Genomic DNA, 17,771 nt, shown 5'->3' with positions numbered 1-17,771 from the left:
GGCACAATGGTATGCAAAAACATGCTATCATCTTTCCTCAATGTCAAACACAAAGAAATCTCAGTGCTACTACCCCTACAAGACGACATAATAATTACCGATATTAGAATGTAAAGTACAAAGAAACTTGTTCAATCTCTTCATCTCACCCTCCTAATTCATCTTCTCTAATTACACCAAATCCCCAGGTTGCTTCTCTCAATAAAATCTCCATTTTTCTGTAATATATTAATACCTATTCTTATTATTTTGCACTGTAGCATTGTATTTGACTTAATTTTTCCTGGACTTACTAAATATAAAAAAATTATTTGCCGACCTATAAAGAAAGTCTTTCACAATTACACTCACCTACCAAGTATCTCATGTGTTCCTGCCTCTGACTTCCACCACTAATTGAGCACAATTTTCTTGCATTTTCAACCTAGTTTGGTCATTGTTAGTTTCAAAGACTCCTCTCATTGTAGGCAAATCATAATAAATCATACTGTTTCTTTAGGTCTAAATTAAAGGAAATGAGAATGCGATGGATGCCACTGGACAAGGACCAATGGTTCTCAGTGAAGCTATCCTCGTACAGCGACAGATCATAGCAAAGGTTTCCGGACATCTCTGACCCTACATCCCTGGAACACCCTGTCTCTTTCATCACAGTAGTTCTGGGAACAAGAGATTGCAACTGCTATCCAAATTTACACCAGTCTTCCCCCTTACACTGGGGCAGAAGAATGGAAGTTCAAACTCTGGCCTCCCCTATACTGCGAGGCAGACTGAGAAATAATGGGCTAGCTAGATTCCTATCAAGTCCCCACTGGTCCCAGGCAATGAGGAAATTGAAGAAGTGGTGCGAGTCTCCCCAAATCCCATCTTACATCCTTCTCCTCCAACAAACGCCCACTCATCCATGAATACCTCTCCAAAGGCCAGGTCTAACTCAGGCAGTTTGTCTCCCCTTCTGAGCTCTTCCCACAGTTGTTCACTTCTATAATCTCATTACAAACAAACTGTGAACTATTGAAAGGCAAAGAGTCTATTTTATTGATCTCTTTATCCCTAGCATGTTAAACAGTGCCTGTCATATAGTAGATTAAAAAAAAAAAAATGAATGAGTGAAACAATGAAATGCCTAAAGTCTAAACTAACACCAAAGTAGCAATAACTTCATAATAGGGATGTTGGCAGTTAAAAGGAAATTACTATGATTTAATTTAAATGTGAATATGTTATAGATTTTTTAAAGTATATATGGGAAAATGAACACTTTCACCAAGAGAAAATTGTGGAATATTAAAAGAAGAAAGTAGACCAAGAAAGGGAGAAGAGTAGGAACAGTAATGATTTTTCGTTTGCTTTTTTTGCTTTTTGTCTCAAGACAAGGCATAGGAAAGAGGGTGGGGGAGGGAGGTCTAGTCGGGTTGGCAGGTGCAAACTGCTGTATACAGAACCGACAAACAGCAAGCTCCTACTGTGCAGCACAGGGGCTTACAGTTGATATTCTGTGATTAACCAAAACGGAAAAGAGCGTGTTAACGAATGCGTGTGTGTGTGTGTGTGTGTGTAACTGAATCACACCGGAACACAGCAGGAACCAACACGACACTGTAGATCAACTACACTTCAATTTAAAAAGACCCGGCCCACGTGTGTGAGCTAATATGCATACGAACAAAAGGGGCAAGAGGGCTAATTTGGCCCCCTTGGATGATATACAGAAAGAAGAAAGGGGGTACATTTCATGTGACAAGCATTGTTTTAAACAGGCTAACATATTTATTTTTCGTTATAGATTTATTCATTCATTGAGCAAATTACTGAGAATTTATTATGTGCCGGCACGATGCTGGGTGCTGAATATACAAGTGTCAGAACAGTGATACAGGACGGTAACCCTCTGGAGCATTTAAGTCACATTTAAGCTGAGACCTGGAAGACAAGAAAAAGCTAGTCTTGCAAAGAACCAGCAGAAGACTTCTGCTTTTCTGAAAGGACACAGGCAAGGCCTGCGAGGTGAGGAAGCAGAGGGAAGCCTGGGTGAGGGGAGCCTGGTGTGAGATGAGGATGGAGCGAGAGGGAGGGTCAGATCACACAGGGCTGGGAGAGCTCTGAGAAGGAATTTAGAATTTTTTTTCTAAGTACAAAAAGGGGTGACTAAGAGGCTTTAAGCTGTATGTGGGGGAGTTACTTGCTATAATAAAAATATATCTCTATTTCCTGTGTGGAAAATGGATGGTAGCAGAGCAAGAACAGACCCAGGGCAGCCAGGTGGAAGGCAAGTGTTAGAGGCGAGCGCCTGCGGAGGAGTGACTGAGAGCCGCATAGGCAGTCTAGAAAGGAGCGTGTGCAAGAGATGTTTAGGGGGCAGATGCCACTGGGTCCTCTAATAGACTGGACATGGGAAGTGAGAACACGTGAGGCTTCTAACCAGAGCCCCAGCATAAAATCTAGTGGTCTTCCCTTGTCTAGAGCTCATCAAACCTGGGCAGACCTGTCCCCTTTCTATTGGAACAGGCTCCTCTGGAACTGAGACACACCCAAACTGGACTCCACAAGGTTAGACCTGGGAACCTCCTTGGATGGGCCCTTCATTCCACAGTAGAGAGCATCCTGGATTGAGAGACAGGGAAGTGGAACAGTGGAGGAGAGAGCTGGCTACCATAGAACAGCCTCCATCATTTCTGATGCCTTGAGAAATAGAATATGAACCTCAAATGGGTTAAACCAAAACAAAAGTAGGACATTTAGGGGAAAAAAGAAGCACTTTACTGTGCGCAACTTTCAAATGGGGGACGGGAGTGTACACACAGATGGAGCATAAGTACAATTGCTAAAGTAAACAGGGCAGAAGGCATATGAAAGGGTACATGGCTGTTTTTAGTATTATTCTTGCAAATTTTCTGTATTTGACACTATTTCCAGATAAACACTTTTTTAAAAAAGTTCACGCAGTCATAGCTTTTGGTCCATGATACCTCTTATGGGTAACTACACAACTATGGTGACAAGAGAGGGAGGTAGGAATTCCTGGCTCCTACGGTTGCTGCCTGAAGTCAAGAACCAGAAAGGTCACAAAGATTTGCCTCATAACCAGAGGCAGCAGCAGGGGCCATCAAATGCCCCAGGAAGCCTAACCAACAAGCCACAACTCAGCATCCATCAGCACAAAACTCTAGTGCCCAGGCAGAACCAAGGCAGCAAGAAGCCAGAGGGAAGCAGAAGACCCAGAGCCCCTCTCCTCCAGCACCAGGAGAGCACGAACGCATCCCTCCACCCCTGGACAGCCGCCTAAGGAGGGAAGAGGACAGTGAGACCCCTTGAGAGGGCAAACACAGCCCCTAACAGAAGTCCGAACTTGGAATTAACTGAAGATTTACACAAAAAGAACTGCGATAAACCAGAAAAGAAGTGGCAGCATTAAGGCTCCTCCTTACCCCTCTCCAAATTAGTTGACACTAGTTGAATTAAGTCATAGAAATTCAAAGGAATTTATGCATTGTGCACATTACATTTGTAAATTTTGACTGCTGCAGCTATAAAACTGCTGACAATGGTTCCAATTGGAAAAACAAGTGTGTGGGGAGGTAACTCTCTGTGTGTGTGTGTGAAAGGAAAAATATCTAGAGTAAAATATGCAAAAAATGCTAATAGGCATAAACTAATAGATGATTTTCACCTTTGTACTCTTATTATATGTATCTTGAGAAGGAAATGTGTATAAGTTTTATAATTGGGAAAAACTAAATCAATTGATCAATAGAGATGTTTTCTTTAGAAGGAAATCTCAGCAGAGAACAAGCCAGAAGGCCACACGGTATTCCATCATAAGCCCTGTGTAGTGTGTTAGTCGCTCAGTCGTGTTCGACTCTGCAACCCCACGAACTGTAGCCCGCCAGGCTCCTCTGTCCATGGGATTCTCCAGGCAAGAATACTGGAGAGGACTGCCATTCCCTTCTCCAGAGTATCTTCCAGTCCCAGGGATCGAACCCAATCTTCTGCATTGTAGGCAGATTCTTTATTCTTTTCATAAGCCCTAACTAGTGACAAAAGAATCCTTTGCTGCCCTCTGCAGGTCAGCTATGGAGCAATGCTGCGGTGAGAGAAATACCTTTTGATGGATTTTTGTTAGATAAGTTGAAAGCAGTTGCATCACATTTGTCTATCTCCCTCAAGTACAAACCCAGAGTTTGCAATTTTCATTGCAGTGATTCCTTGAGCTTGCTACCCTGGCTTTGCACACAGCATACATCTGAGGTCTGTTATTGCCTGACATTACTTAACTTTTTCAAATTACACTTTTGTATCTCAAAATTATTCCAAAATCTTGAATGCTTCTTAGTCAGGCATACATAGACCTTAACTGACAGATGCAGACTGCTTCATTTTACTTTTTCTCTCTTTCTCTTATTTTTTCTCTTTACCTGATCTTTCACTCTTTTCCTGTCTGCATCTTTTCTTATTTTCCTTCCCAAAGGTAGATTTGCATGTTACAGTCTTTCTTTTTTATACATATGAACTGACAGTGGGCCTATGAAGGAGGAGGAACCTCAGGAATGGAGCCAAGGGAGGCAGAGTCTTAGGGATCATAATATAGAAATCCCATCACCGAATTCAGAGACACCGACTCCCAGCTCACACACACACATCATGTTACGCATTTGCAAACATCTACATTTTACATGAGCCACTATTTTCCTTTTAAACTTAAATATTAAGAATAAGCAATTCTTTTTGAAGGAAGATAACTTGCATTCCTCTTACTCGTCTTGAACCTGGTTGAGTTGATTACGAGTTTCACTCAAATCAGCATCTAAATGTTGTATGTCCCAAATACCAGGCTCTTTATGTCTGTCCTTATCGAATGTATCCTGGAATGATACACAAATCAAAACAGAGTCTGAAAACATGAAGCCACATGCACAGCAAAAACATTACGCTAGACAAAAGAAATCAAGCCAAAAGGGTACATAATGTATTGTTTCATTTTCATGAAGTTTCCATGCAAGCATAATTAACCTAGAATGATAAAATTCTGAAGAGTGATTGCCCTAAGGGCAGAGGGAGAGAACTGGGAAGTGGCACAAGGGAATGAGCTGAAGGAATGGAAATGTTTTGTATCTCAATAGGGATGTGAATTACAAGGATATATCCATTTGTCAAAATTCATCAACCTATGGTTTTCACTGCAGGTAAGTGACACCTCAGATTTTTTTAAAAAGACACCGAAGTATCATTCTACATCTTTATACCCAGAGTAATATCTACAGTGGGTAAAAATCTAAGAGACATTTTTTTCCCCATGTAAAAACTTTCTTTAATGAAAACTGACATCTACAGAGCACTTCCTACATGTAAGTTTTTTCCCATGCTTATCACGTTTGACTCTCACAATGACCCTATTAGGTAAGCAAAAGCATTGTTCCCATTTAGCAGCTGAGGAAACTGAGACCTAATAGGTTGGGCAATCTACCTAGGACCTTAGAAGGTGGACAAGGATTCTGTCACATGATCTCTAAGCAGGAATCCTCCAGCCACTACCTCATAAGGCCCTCTTGCTTAGAACACAGCTGTGGTCTTAGAACACAGCCTGGTCTTAGAACACAGCTACGGTCTTAGAGCACAGCCTGGTCTTAGAACAGGTCTTAGAACACAGCTATGGTCTTAGAACACAGCCTGGTCTTAGAACAGGTCTTAGAACACAGTTATGGTCTTAGAGCACAGCATGGTCTTAGAACAGGTCTTAGAACACAGCTATGGTCTTAGAACACAGCCTGGTCTTAGAACAGGTCTTAGAACACAGTTATGGTCTTAGAGCACAGCATGGTCTTAGAACAGGTCTTAGAACACAGCTATGGTCTTAGAGCACAGCCTGATCTAAGTGGTTCATCTTTTGAAAGACATTTATATAAATCCGAAAAACATTGAAAATCAAGGTTACCAACGTCTTGCTTATCCAGACACAGTGATACCCGTGCCTTACCAGCGCTCCCCAACCTGTTTGGCTCTAGCGGCCAGTTTCATAGCAGATAATTTTCCCACGGACCCGGGGGTGGGGGGTGGTTTCAGGATGATTCAAGTGCATTACATTTATCATGCACTTTATTTCTATTATTATTACATCGATTCCACCTCAGATCATCAGGCATTAGATCCTGGAGGTTGGGGGCCCCTGCCTTGAGCAAAGCATGTGTTCTCTTTTCAGCCTCGTCCTCAATGGTTAAAATACTACCACTGCTGTGTGGAAACCACTGATACATCAACCACAAATGATGACACTCTTGATCAGTCTACCAGCATTGAGTTTTCTTATCTGAGAAGCTTCCAATTAGGTAATTCATTTTATTTTACTCTTTTAGAATACTGAGCTGCCCCCCTTTTAACGATCCCTTTCTCTTATGACTCACCTCCCCTCCCCGTGGTACCCTGTCAGGGTGACTAACTTGTCATTTAAAAGTTACTATTTAATGCCTAGAGTGGGTACATCAATGTCCCAAATACAGACCATCACCAGGCCCTTTTCATAGCTGAGGAAGCAGAGGCTCCTTGAGTTGATTGAAGCCATACCACCAGGAAGCAGGCAAGGCTGATATTTTATTACTGATCTGTCTTAAGAGAAAACTTAATCCATTATGCCACATACTATGATAAATAGGAACTCACCTTTCCAACCCATGTCTCAGTTCCCTAACTAGAACCGAGCCCCTCACTAGGTAAAAAGCCTTATCTTATGTATGTTTGAGTTCCCAGAGACTGAAGAGGTGCTGAACACCGAGGACGACACTTTAGTATCCCTACCTGTAGAGAAGGGACCTTGCTGTCCACAGGTTTTCCCAGGGAAGCAGCTGTGAAGGAGGCCTCCAGCCAAGGCAAAAGGCGCGATTTGATTGTTTCCACGCCATCATAATGTCCTCCTGGAAGAGTCCACAGACAAGGTGAGCTAGAGAAAGCCAACCACACCCACCCAGGCAGAGAGCAAAGGGAAGGGAAAAGAAAAAGAGGGCGAAGAGGGGAGAGCCGGAGGGAGACACATGGGCCGTTCTCACCTTCTTGGGCTGCTACAGTGAGGATCCCAAAGAGTTGCCCCTGCACTTTGGCAACTTGCTCAATGAGTTCGAGGCAGTGATTGAGATTTTGATCACATGAGTTCGCCTGCAAAGCCAGAATGGCAGACATCAGTGCAATTTCATCCTTCTGGGATCCACTGCACGGTGGACACACATGTCACTTTACGGACACATGTATCACTTTACACAAGGACCAGCTGGCTCTGGTACGCTCCCAGGGCAGAGGCTGCTGTGTGCTCACAAAAACACTTGCCTCTCCTCCTGGATATCCAGCTAGACTGCCTCCCCCAGGCTCCCTAGCAACTGATACGGCCATGCAACCCCGTTCTGGTCTGGGATGGGAAGTGATGAGTGACTGTCCTGAATGATTGTCTTCTTTCTCTCGCTCTCTCCATCTACCAACCAAATGCAGAAGTCTTAACAGAGGACCCCAGGAGCATAAGGGATGGTGAAGCCACAAGATTTAGAAGGCTATTAACTGAACACTTGAACTGTTACATCATTGAGAAAGTTTTGTGTGTGTTTGTGGGCATTAAGCCATTGAAATGTGGGGTTTTTTTTAATAGCAATAACCCTGATTCCCTACTCAATGTGCTGTGCCCAGACACTCAGCCATGTCCAACTCTTCGCAACTCCTTGGACTGTGGCCCACCAGTCCTCTGTCCATGGGATCCTCTCAGCAAGAATACTGGAATGGGTTGCCATTTCCTCCTCCAGGGGATCTTCCAGACCCAGGCATCAAATCAAGACTCTTTCATCTACTACATTGACAGGCAGATTCTTTAGCACTAGCGAGACCTGGGAAGTCCTACTCAATGGAACCCTGCAAACACTTCTTTCATAAATAGACATTTTGTAACAAAAGATAAATCACTGCCTCCTAATTTACCCACATTATTGGCTCTTATCCTCTACCTAAGTTCAGTATGTGCATAAAGGGCTCTATTTGTCAACAATAAGAAGGTATTGCTGGCTGGAGGATACAATGGAGAAGAAGACCAAAGAGATGGCCTAGGCTTCATGGTGATGCAGACTAGCTGGGCAGACAGGAGAGTAGACAGTTACCCTGCAATGGAACAAAGTCTTACTGTAGGGATGAGCACAAGGCCTATTTAAGAGCCATTGTCTGAGAAAGTCAGGGAAGGCTTCCAACAAGCAAAATCTAGGAGAGAAGAAGTTGGACTCGGGGAAAGTCTGCCCCCAGAACAGAAGCGAGGAGGTAGACCTTTCAACCCTTCTGCTGCTTTTGTTGTCTCCTTGGTGACCTTTCACCAGAGCCTCGCTAGCCAAGCCTCTAATTGATTCTGACTCCTGAAGGAAAGAACACAACTGCAAGGAACAAATCATGTGGGTGTAAAAATGCATAGATCTTCATGTCACCTCAAGCCATCATAAGGCAGGGGTGCCTTCTGGGTACTACGAATCCCAAGATAAGAAGTGGGAGATAGAAACTAGAATGAAGAGGAAAGGTTTAGATGACCTCCAGGCAAAAGTTTACAAGTGAAATGCAGACCTGTGTCAACAGGGAAGTGGTTCAGACAGGCAGTAAGCTCTTGAGGATAGAGGCTGTGCCTGGCCGGGTCACTGTGGCATTTCTAGCCCTTCATCCTATTGTCTCTATGTATTCAAACTCAATACGTATTGCATGGATGAATGAAAATGAGACGATTCACTTACTTTGGCTTTATTACATACCTGCTAAGTGCCAGGTACTGTCCATGCTTTATGCAGGTAAACTCAGAAAACCCCCACCAATAGGTGCTCCAGGAGATTAGGAGGACTGTTGTCATTATCGCCATTTTCAGATGAGAAAACTGAGACCCAGAGAGGTTAAGTGACATGCCCAAGGGTACTCAGCTAATGTGATGTCAGAGCCGAGACATGCTTCCAGAGTTCATGCTCTTGACCACTAAACTATACTGACTTTTGGATCATGATTAGTGCCAGAAGGAGGAGGGGGAGGATTGGATTATGTGACAAAAAGTGAGTTACGAGGGCAGTCAGGGAAGCCTCTCTGAGGAGGAGTCACTGGAGCTAAGTCTCGGATTCAGAGTTCCAGAGAAAGAGCAGGCCAGGCTGTGGGAACAACAAGGGCAAAAGCCCAGTGGCAGGAAGGAATCTGGCAACCTTGAACCAGAAGTAGGTGCATGTGGCAGAGGACATGTGGTCAGAGAGGTCGGCAGAAGAGATTCTGTGGGCGCCCTGCAGGCCGGGGAAGCAGTCAGTATGGGAGGGACTCATTGTAACTGAGAGGGAGATGCTGGCTTACTTTCCATGCCTGATCAGCGGTACCCGGGACTAGCTCTATTGTAACACTTATAAGAAGAAATGGACACAATTGATATATCTCATTCTTCTACCCCCTTCTAAAAAGTCTATGAGCTGTTTCCGTTCGATTTTGACTATGTGTTTTCTTTTTTAAAAACTTTGTCTTTCTCATCAATCACCACTAGTATCCATGGCAAATCAAAGGGCCCCAAATACCTGATGAATGAGTGAGTGAGTGACTATCATAATATGGGCATGATCAGGACATACCGGACCCACAGCCTGATCAGCTCCCTCCATTCCTTTCTTGTAGAACTAGCAACTCCTTGCCCTTGCTATTTCATTCCTGCAGTTACCACAGTGAACTTCAATTCCCCAGTTACAGCCTTTTGCCCTCTGACTGGATCATGCCATGTGCTAAGTGGACAGAGAATAGGCTTGGGAGTCAAGCAGACCTGAGTATCTCAGCTCTGCTACCTGCCACTGTTCTGTGTAATTTTTCACAAGTTACTTAGCCTCTATGAGCCCATTTCCCAACCAGGAAAATGAAGATTATGGCTTGCAGAGTGTTAAGAGAATTAAATCAAAATAATGCACATTTTGCACCTTCAAGACAAAAGATGTAGCACCTATAAGACGCTGCACAGAACTGAAGGGAGCAATGGACAGAGTAATAGGGCAGACTCCAGTTCAGATCAGGTTCTCCATTTATTAGCTTATTCCCTTAGAGAAGGCATTTGAAAAATGCTCTTCCAAGAAAGCCTTTGACAAAATTCAACACCCATTTATGATTAAAACTCTCCAGAAAGCAGGAATAGAAGGAACATACCTCAACATAATAAAAGCTATATATGACAAATCCACAGCAAGCATTACCCTCAATGGTGAAAAATTGAAAGCATTTCCCCTGAAATCATGAACAAGACAAGGGTGCCTACTCTCACCACTACTATTCAACATAGTTTTGGAAGTTTTGGCCACAGCAATCAGAGCAGAAAAAGAAGTAAAAGGAATCCAGATAGGAAAAGAAGAAGTGAAACTCTCGCTGTTTGCAGATGACATGATCCTCTACATAGAAAACCCTAAAGACTCCACCAGAAAATTACTAGAGCTAATCAACGAATATAGTAAAGTTGCAGGATATAAAATTAACACACAGAAATCCCTTGCATTCCTATACACTAACAACGAGAAAACAGAAAGAGAAATTAAGGAAACAATACCATTCACCATTGCAACAAAATGAATAAAATACTTAGGAGTATATCTACCTAAAGAAACAAAAGACCTATACATAGAAAACTATAAAGCACTGATGAAAGAAATCAAAGAGGACACAAACAGATGGAGAAACATACCGTGTTCATGGATTGGAAAAATCAATATTGTGAAAATGGCTATACTACCCAAAGCAATCTATAGATTCAATGCAATCCCTATCAAGCTACCAATGGTATTTTTCACAGAACTAAAACAAATAATTTCATAATTTGTATGGAAATACAAAAAACCTCGAATAGCCAAATCAATCTTGAGAAAGAAGTGTGGAACTGGAGGAATCAACCTGCCTGACTTCAGACTATACTACAAAGCTACAGTCATCAAGACAGTATGGTACTGGCACAGAGACAGAAATATAGATCAATGAAACAGAATTGAAAGCCCAGAGATAAATCCACGTGCCTATGAACACCTTATCTTTGACAAATGAGGCAAGGATATACAATGGAAAAAAGACAACCTCTTTAACAAGTGGTGCTGGGAAAACTGGTCAACCACTTGTAAAAGAATGAAACTAGAACACTTTCTAACACCATACACAAAAATAAACTAAAAATGGATTAAAGATCTAAATGTAAGACCAGAAACTATAAAACTCCTAGAGGAGAACATAGGCAAAACACTCCCTGACATAAATCTCAGCAGGATCCTCTATGACCCACCTCCCAGAATATTGGAAATAAAAGCAAAAATAAACAAATGGGACCTAATGAAACTTAAAAGCTTTTGCACAAAAAAGGAAACTATAAGCAAGGTGAAAAGACAGCCCTCAGATTGGGAGAAAATAATAGCAAACGAAGCAACAGACAAAGGATTAATCTCAAAAATATACAAGCAACGCCTGCAGCTCAATTCCAAAAAAATAAATGACCCAATCAAAAAATGGGCCAAAGATCTAAGCAGACATTTCTCCAAAGAAGACATACAGATAGCTAACAAACACATGGAAAGATGTTCAACATCACTCATCATCAGAGAAATGCAAATCAAAACCACAATGAGGTACCATTACACACCAGTCAGGATGGCTGCTATCCAAAAGTCTACAAGCAATAAATGCTGGAGAGGGTGTGGAGAAAAGGGAACCCTCTTACACTGTTGGTGGGAATGCAAATTAGTACAGCCGCTATGGAAAACAGTGTGGAGATTTCTTAAAAAACTGGAAATAGAACTGTCATATGACCCAGCAATCCCACTTCTGGGCACACACACCGAGGAAACAAGATCTGAGAGAGACACGTGCATCCCAATGTTCATCGCAGCACTGTCTATAATAGCCAGGACATGGAAGCAACCTAGATGCCCATCAGCAGACAAATGGATAAGGAAGCTGTGGTACATAGACACCATGGAATATTACTCAGCCATTAAAAATAATTCATTTGAATCAGTTCTAATGAGATGGATGAAGCTGGAGCCCATTATACAGACTGAAGTAAGCCAGAAAGATGAAAAGCATTACAGCATACTAACACATATATATGGAATTTAGAAAGATGGTAACAATAACCCTATATGCAAAACAGGAAAAGAGACACAGATGTACAGAACAGACTTTTGGACTCTGTGGGAGAAGGCGAGGGTGGGATGTTTCAAGAGAACAGCATCGAAACATGTATGTTATCTATGGTGAAACAGATCACCAGCCCAGGTTGGATGCATGAGACAAGTGCTCAGGCCTGGTGCACTGGGAAGACCCAGAGGAATCGGGTGGAGAGGGAGGTGAGAGGGGGGATAGGGATGGGGAATACATGTAACTCCATGGCTGATTCATGTCAATGTATGAAAAAACCCACTACAATACTGTAAAGTAATTAGCCTCCAACTAATAAAAATAAATGGAAAAAAAAATGCTCTTCCATTCACTGGAATTTAGAAGGTGGATGATCTCACCAGCTAGCATAGGTGCAGAGTCGAGAAGGTATATAGTAATTAGGATTATTGTAGTATTATTACTATAGGTTTCTGTGCCTTGAGCAGTGCCTGGCACAAAGTAGGGGTCCAATGTTTATCAAATGAGTTTGCACACACCACTAACATAAGAGACTATACCATTTCAGACTGTTTCTGATCCCAAGACGTGTCACAACACGTTGCCCGTTTCTAACACAAAGCATTGCAGAAAACACTCAACTTGCCATAGTCACAGTACTCTACCAAACAATTACTCCCCACAAGATAAACATAGCAAAGATATGAACTAATCATGTGTTTGCATGCGTGCTCAGTCGCTTCAGTCGTGTCCGACTCTGCGACCTTATAGACTACAGCCCAGCAGGCTCCTCTGTCCATGGGATTCTTTAGGCAAAAACACTGGAGTGGGTTGCCAAGCCCTCCTCCAAGGGATCTTCCCAACCCAGGGATCAAACTCTAGTCTCTTTCATCTCCTGCCTTAGCAAGTAGATTCTTTACCACTAGTGCCATCTGGGAAGTCCATGAACCAATTGTACTGCCTCCTAATTCCAAATCTCATTCATTCATAAATCCTTGAATCCCTTTAATTCCTAAGCCTTGGGCTGGCAGCTCAGGGAACAAAACTACATTAAAAAATAAAAAGTTGCCTGCTGTCAATGAGTTCACCAGCTGGGGAAGCAGGATAGAGAGCAGGAAACACACAGGGGATAAATAATTCCCTTAGAGCTTACTAAGTGCTCTAAGAAGATAGTGAGCTGTAGAAGAAGTAGAATATACTCTGGCACGGGGTGATGGGTGGGAGGTTAAGACACTTTGAGCGGAGGAAGAACAAGTATTATTATCAAGGCAAGAAGCAGCAAGGCATACTGTATGGGAGAGAACACAGGGTCCAGAGACCAAGTAATAAAGGACTTTATTTGTCACATCAAGGGCTCTGGGCTCTATCCAATCACTGAAAAGTTTAATGGGGCAAGTGGAGAGTTTGCTTTGATTTCACAAAAATGACTCTGGCGGGAGCAGACCAGATAATTGGATTAGAGAGTGCATCTGGGAAGGAGGTAAGCAGTTGTAATGATCTAGCTGAGAGATTCTGAGAGCTGTGGAGGTGACAAGATTCCTTCCCAGCTCTGGAATCACATCTGTGTGGGCCAAGGTCCCACTGATCCTAGCATTACCTGAGGAGGAAGTCAGGTGGTTTGGGAAGAGGTGACTGTGTGGATCACAATAAACTGTGGAAAATTCTGAAAGAGATGGGAATACCAGACCACCTGACCTGCCTCTTGAGAAACCTGTATGCAGGTCAGGAAGCAACAGTTAGAACTGGCCATGGAACAACAGACTGGTTCCAAATAGAAAAAGGAGTACGTCAAAGCTGTATATTGTCACCCTGCTGATTTAACTTATATGCAGAGTACATCATGAGAAACGCTGGGCTGGAAGAAGCACCAGCTGGAATCAAGATTGCCAGGAGAAATATCAATAACCTCAGATGTGCAGATGACACCACCCTTATGGCAGAAAGTGAAGAGGAACTAAAAAGCCTCTTGATGAAAGTGAAAGAGGAGAGTGAAAAAGTTGGCTTAAAGCTTAACATTCAGAAAACTATGATCATGGCATCTGGTCCCATCACTTCATGGCAAATAGATAGGGAGACAGTGGAAACAGTGTCAGACTTTATTTTTTTGGGCTCCAAAATCACTGCAGATGGTGACTGCAGCCATGAAATTAAGAGATGTTTACTCCTTGGAAGGAAAGTTATGACCAACCTAGATAGCATATTAAAAAGCAGAGACATTACTTTGCCAACAAAGGTCCGTCTGGTCAAGGCTATGGTTTTTCCAGTGGTCATGCATGGATGTGAGAGTTGAACTGTGAAGAAAGCTGAGCACCGAAAAATCGATGCTTTTGAACTGTGGTGTTGGAGAAGACTCTTGAGAGTCCCTTGGACTGCAAGGAGATCCAACCAGTCCATCCTGAAGGAGATAAGTCCTGGGTGTTCATTGGAAAGACTGATGCTGAAGCTGAAACTCCAATACTTTGGCCACCTCATGTGAAGAGTTGACTCATTGAAAAAGACCCTGATGCTGGGAGGGATTGGGGGCAGGGGGAGAGGGGGACAACAGAGGATGAGATGGCTGGATGGCACTGGATGGCATCACCGACTCGATGGGCATGAGTTTGAGTAAACTCCGGGAGTTTGTGATGGACAGGGAGGCCTGACGTGCTGCGACTCATGGGATTGCAAAGAGTTAGACATGACTGAGCGACTGAACTGAACTGAACTGAAGAGGTATGAGAGGAAGAATGCTCTTTCCAGATGGAAAAGGAGTTTAGGCTTCCTTGGTGGCTCAGATGGTCAAGAAACTGCCTGCAATGCAGGAGACCCAGGTTCAATCCCCAGGTCAGGAAGATCTACTGGGAAAAGGAATGGCTACCCACTCCAGTATTCTTGCCTGGAGAATTCCATGGACAGAGGAGTCTGGCGTGGTGCAGTCCATGGGGTTGCAAAGAGTTGGACATGACTTAGTGACTGAACAACAACAATAGCTCCTTCTAAAAAAATTTAATGAAAGAGAAAACAGTTGCATCACAATTACTAATAAGAATTATTTATGAAAACTTTACTTCACTTATATAAGTATAAGGGGGTATATGGTGTTGGGGGTATGGTGTTGGAGAAGACTTGAGAGTCCTTGGACTGCAAGGAGATCAAACCAGTCCATCCTAAAGGAAATCAACCCTGAATATTCATTGGAAGGACTGATGCTGAAGCTGAAGCTCCAGTACTTTAGCCACCTGACTCGGAGAGCCAACTCATTAGAAAAGACTCTGATGCTGGGAAAGGTTGAAGGCAGGAGGAGAAGGGGATGACAGAGAATGAGATGGTTGGGTGGCATCACTGACTCAATGGACAAGAGTTTAAGCAAGTTCGGGAGATGGTGGAGGATAGGGAAGCCTGGCGTGCTGCAGTCCATGGGGATGCAAAGAGTCAGACACGAATGAACAACTGAACAACAACAACAAAGGGGGTATGTGTGCTATGTTGTGAAGTAAAATGCATTAACTTTGTCGGTGAGTCTTAACAATACTATCCCAGAGAATAGGGCTTTGGCTATGTTGAAAATCACTGATTTGGGCAATGAGGGGCCCCAAAACAATCCCATAAAGAGTTGTATAAAAGTTGGATTGGAGTGAGACATGGAGAAAGGTAGGAAATCAATAGGAATATGCCATGTTGCTGGTGTGGAACTTAAACAAGGAAACTTCAAATTTATTCTAGTGGCTTCATGAAGATAGGAAAGCTAGAAGTAACAGAAAGGAGTGTCATATTCCAGAATAGAACCACCAGCACTACTAACATTTTTTTTGGCAAAGTGTCTTTTTGAAGGAACAAAGACCCTTGTGTGACGGAGATGGGCTACTAGCCTGCTTTTGTAAGCTTGATGGCTGCAAAAATACTGTGAGTTGTGAGGAAAAGAATTCTCTCCACAGCAAGCAGCTGCTCTGTCAGCATGTCTCCTCCCGTACTCTCCTGCAGCTGTAGGCATTATTGCTACAAAGTGCACGTGAGATCTGCCTTAACCATACGCCAGAAGTTGGTTTCCCCACATATGTAAGAAATGATTGGAGTTTGAATAAGAGCAACCGCAGCTAAAGGGGAAAGTGGGAGATATCTGAGACCTTTAAAAGGTGGACTCCTCAGGGCTGGATGAACCCATTTACAAGGTGTGATGGAGAGACAGGAGACCAGGTTTCTGACTTGGGCCACAGGGGAGATTGTGATGCTGTTGTCTAACCAGAGGCCACAAGTAGAGAAGCAACAAGACAGGAGGGAGGGCAACTCATCCTGTTTGGTTCATGTTGACTCAGAGGATCTGGCCATCCACATGAAGCTGCCTGGAAGACAGGTGGCCAGCCATTCGGGTCGGGAGCTCTGGAGAAAGGCCCAGGCTGGAAATAAATCTTGGAGTCACCAACATCTGGGAAGTAGCTAAAGCCGTAAAATTGGATGAAAGTGTCTGTCATGTCCAACTCTTTGCAACCCCGTGGACTATAGCCCACCAGGCTCCTCGTCCATAAAATTCTCCAAGCCAGAATACTGCTGGAGGTTGCCAGTTCCCTTCTCCAGGAAATCTTCCTGACCCAGGGATCAAATCCAGGACTCCCGCATTGCAGGTAGATTCTTTACTACCTGAGCTACAGGAGAAGTCCAATAAAATTGGATAAGATGTGTCAATTGCTGCAGAGAAATCAAGGAGATAAGGACTATGGGGAAAAGAGCGAGAGAGAGATTAGACTTGACCTGACCATCAGCAGGATGTTTTGGGGAAAGGATTCTTGATATTGTTCCAAATCATTCCAGGTTGAGGAACAAATGGGAGTTAAAGAAGCAAAGACAGTGAGGACAGATTAGTCTTTCGAGAAGTTTTGCAGTGTGGGGAAGGAGAGCAACAGAACAGAGGCTGTGTTCCCACCCCTTTGGTGTTATCACTCTCTAGCCCAGACCAAACCTCCTGACCAGCTGAGTTTAAGTGTTGCCTTATTTCCACGGCTCTTCATAGCGTGCTTCTCCATGACTTCTGCCGCCTCACTTCCCCCAGCAGCTCTCTCCACTCCCGCACAAGCCTATTTCACTAGTGTACGAGTGCCATGGACACCAGATCAACAATCTTTTGATCCCTTTCAATTCCTATACCTCTGAGCAGCCTTGACCTTATTAACATTTCTCCTCATGAGACCCCAATCATCGCAGCATGTGTTGAAATGGCTCTCTCATCATACTATTCTATTCTTAACTTGAATCACCTGCACAATATTAGAAAGAGAGAAAATTTTCACCCCAGTTCAGCTCAATTCAGTCGCTCAGTCGTGTCTGACTCTTTGCGATCCCATGAACCACAGCACCGCCAGGCCTCCCTGTCCATCACCAACTCCCGGAGTCTACCCAAACCCATGTCCGTTGAGTCGATGATGCCATCCAACCATCTCATTCTCCACAAATATTAATAATAAAATGTATCACTAAATATTTTTAATCAACTTGCAAATTTTGATTTGAAAAGCTTTGCAAATTTCAATTGAAAAGCTATTCAAATCTATCAATTTTAGTACAAAATATAGTTATTTCCACTTTGAGAAACTTTACTTTCATATACACAAAATATGCTTCATCTATACTAGATAAGAAACTATGCAAAAGGATTTATCACAGTATCCTTTAAAATATGAAAGTTACAATCATTTAATAAT

General features: G+C 43.1%; 1 protein-coding gene across 4 annotated transcripts in view; it reads right to left on the bottom strand.

The window, feature by feature from the left end:
- SPATA18 (spermatogenesis associated 18) overlaps window positions 1-17,771 on the bottom strand; it is a 47,448-nt gene that overhangs the window by 20,353 nt on the left and 9,324 nt on the right. For 3 of the 4 annotated variants that reach the window (XR_002313295.2, XM_020890156.2, XM_020890155.2), the window contains exons 2-4: window positions 7,038-7,143; window positions 6,790-6,905; window positions 4,756-4,862 (exon numbers count right to left, since the gene is read on the bottom strand). Coding sequence is in view for 2 of the 4 variants with exons in the window: in XM_020890156.2 (XP_020745815.2) it covers window positions 4,756-4,862; window positions 6,790-6,905; window positions 7,038-7,143 (329 nt within the window). In the remaining 2 variants the exon portion in view is untranslated. Of the gene's footprint in view, window positions 1-4,744; window positions 4,863-6,789; window positions 6,906-7,037; window positions 7,144-17,771 lie in introns of those variants that run through there. The other variant, XM_020890157.2, reaches the window with a different exon arrangement.

The sequence above is a fragment of the Odocoileus virginianus genome, chromosome 29, assembly GCF_023699985.2.
Source record: "Odocoileus virginianus isolate 20LAN1187 ecotype Illinois chromosome 29, Ovbor_1.2, whole genome shotgun sequence".
Taxonomy (NCBI): Eukaryota; Metazoa; Chordata; class Mammalia; order Artiodactyla; family Cervidae; genus Odocoileus; species Odocoileus virginianus.
This window is presented reverse-complemented; position numbering and strand designations above follow the sequence as displayed.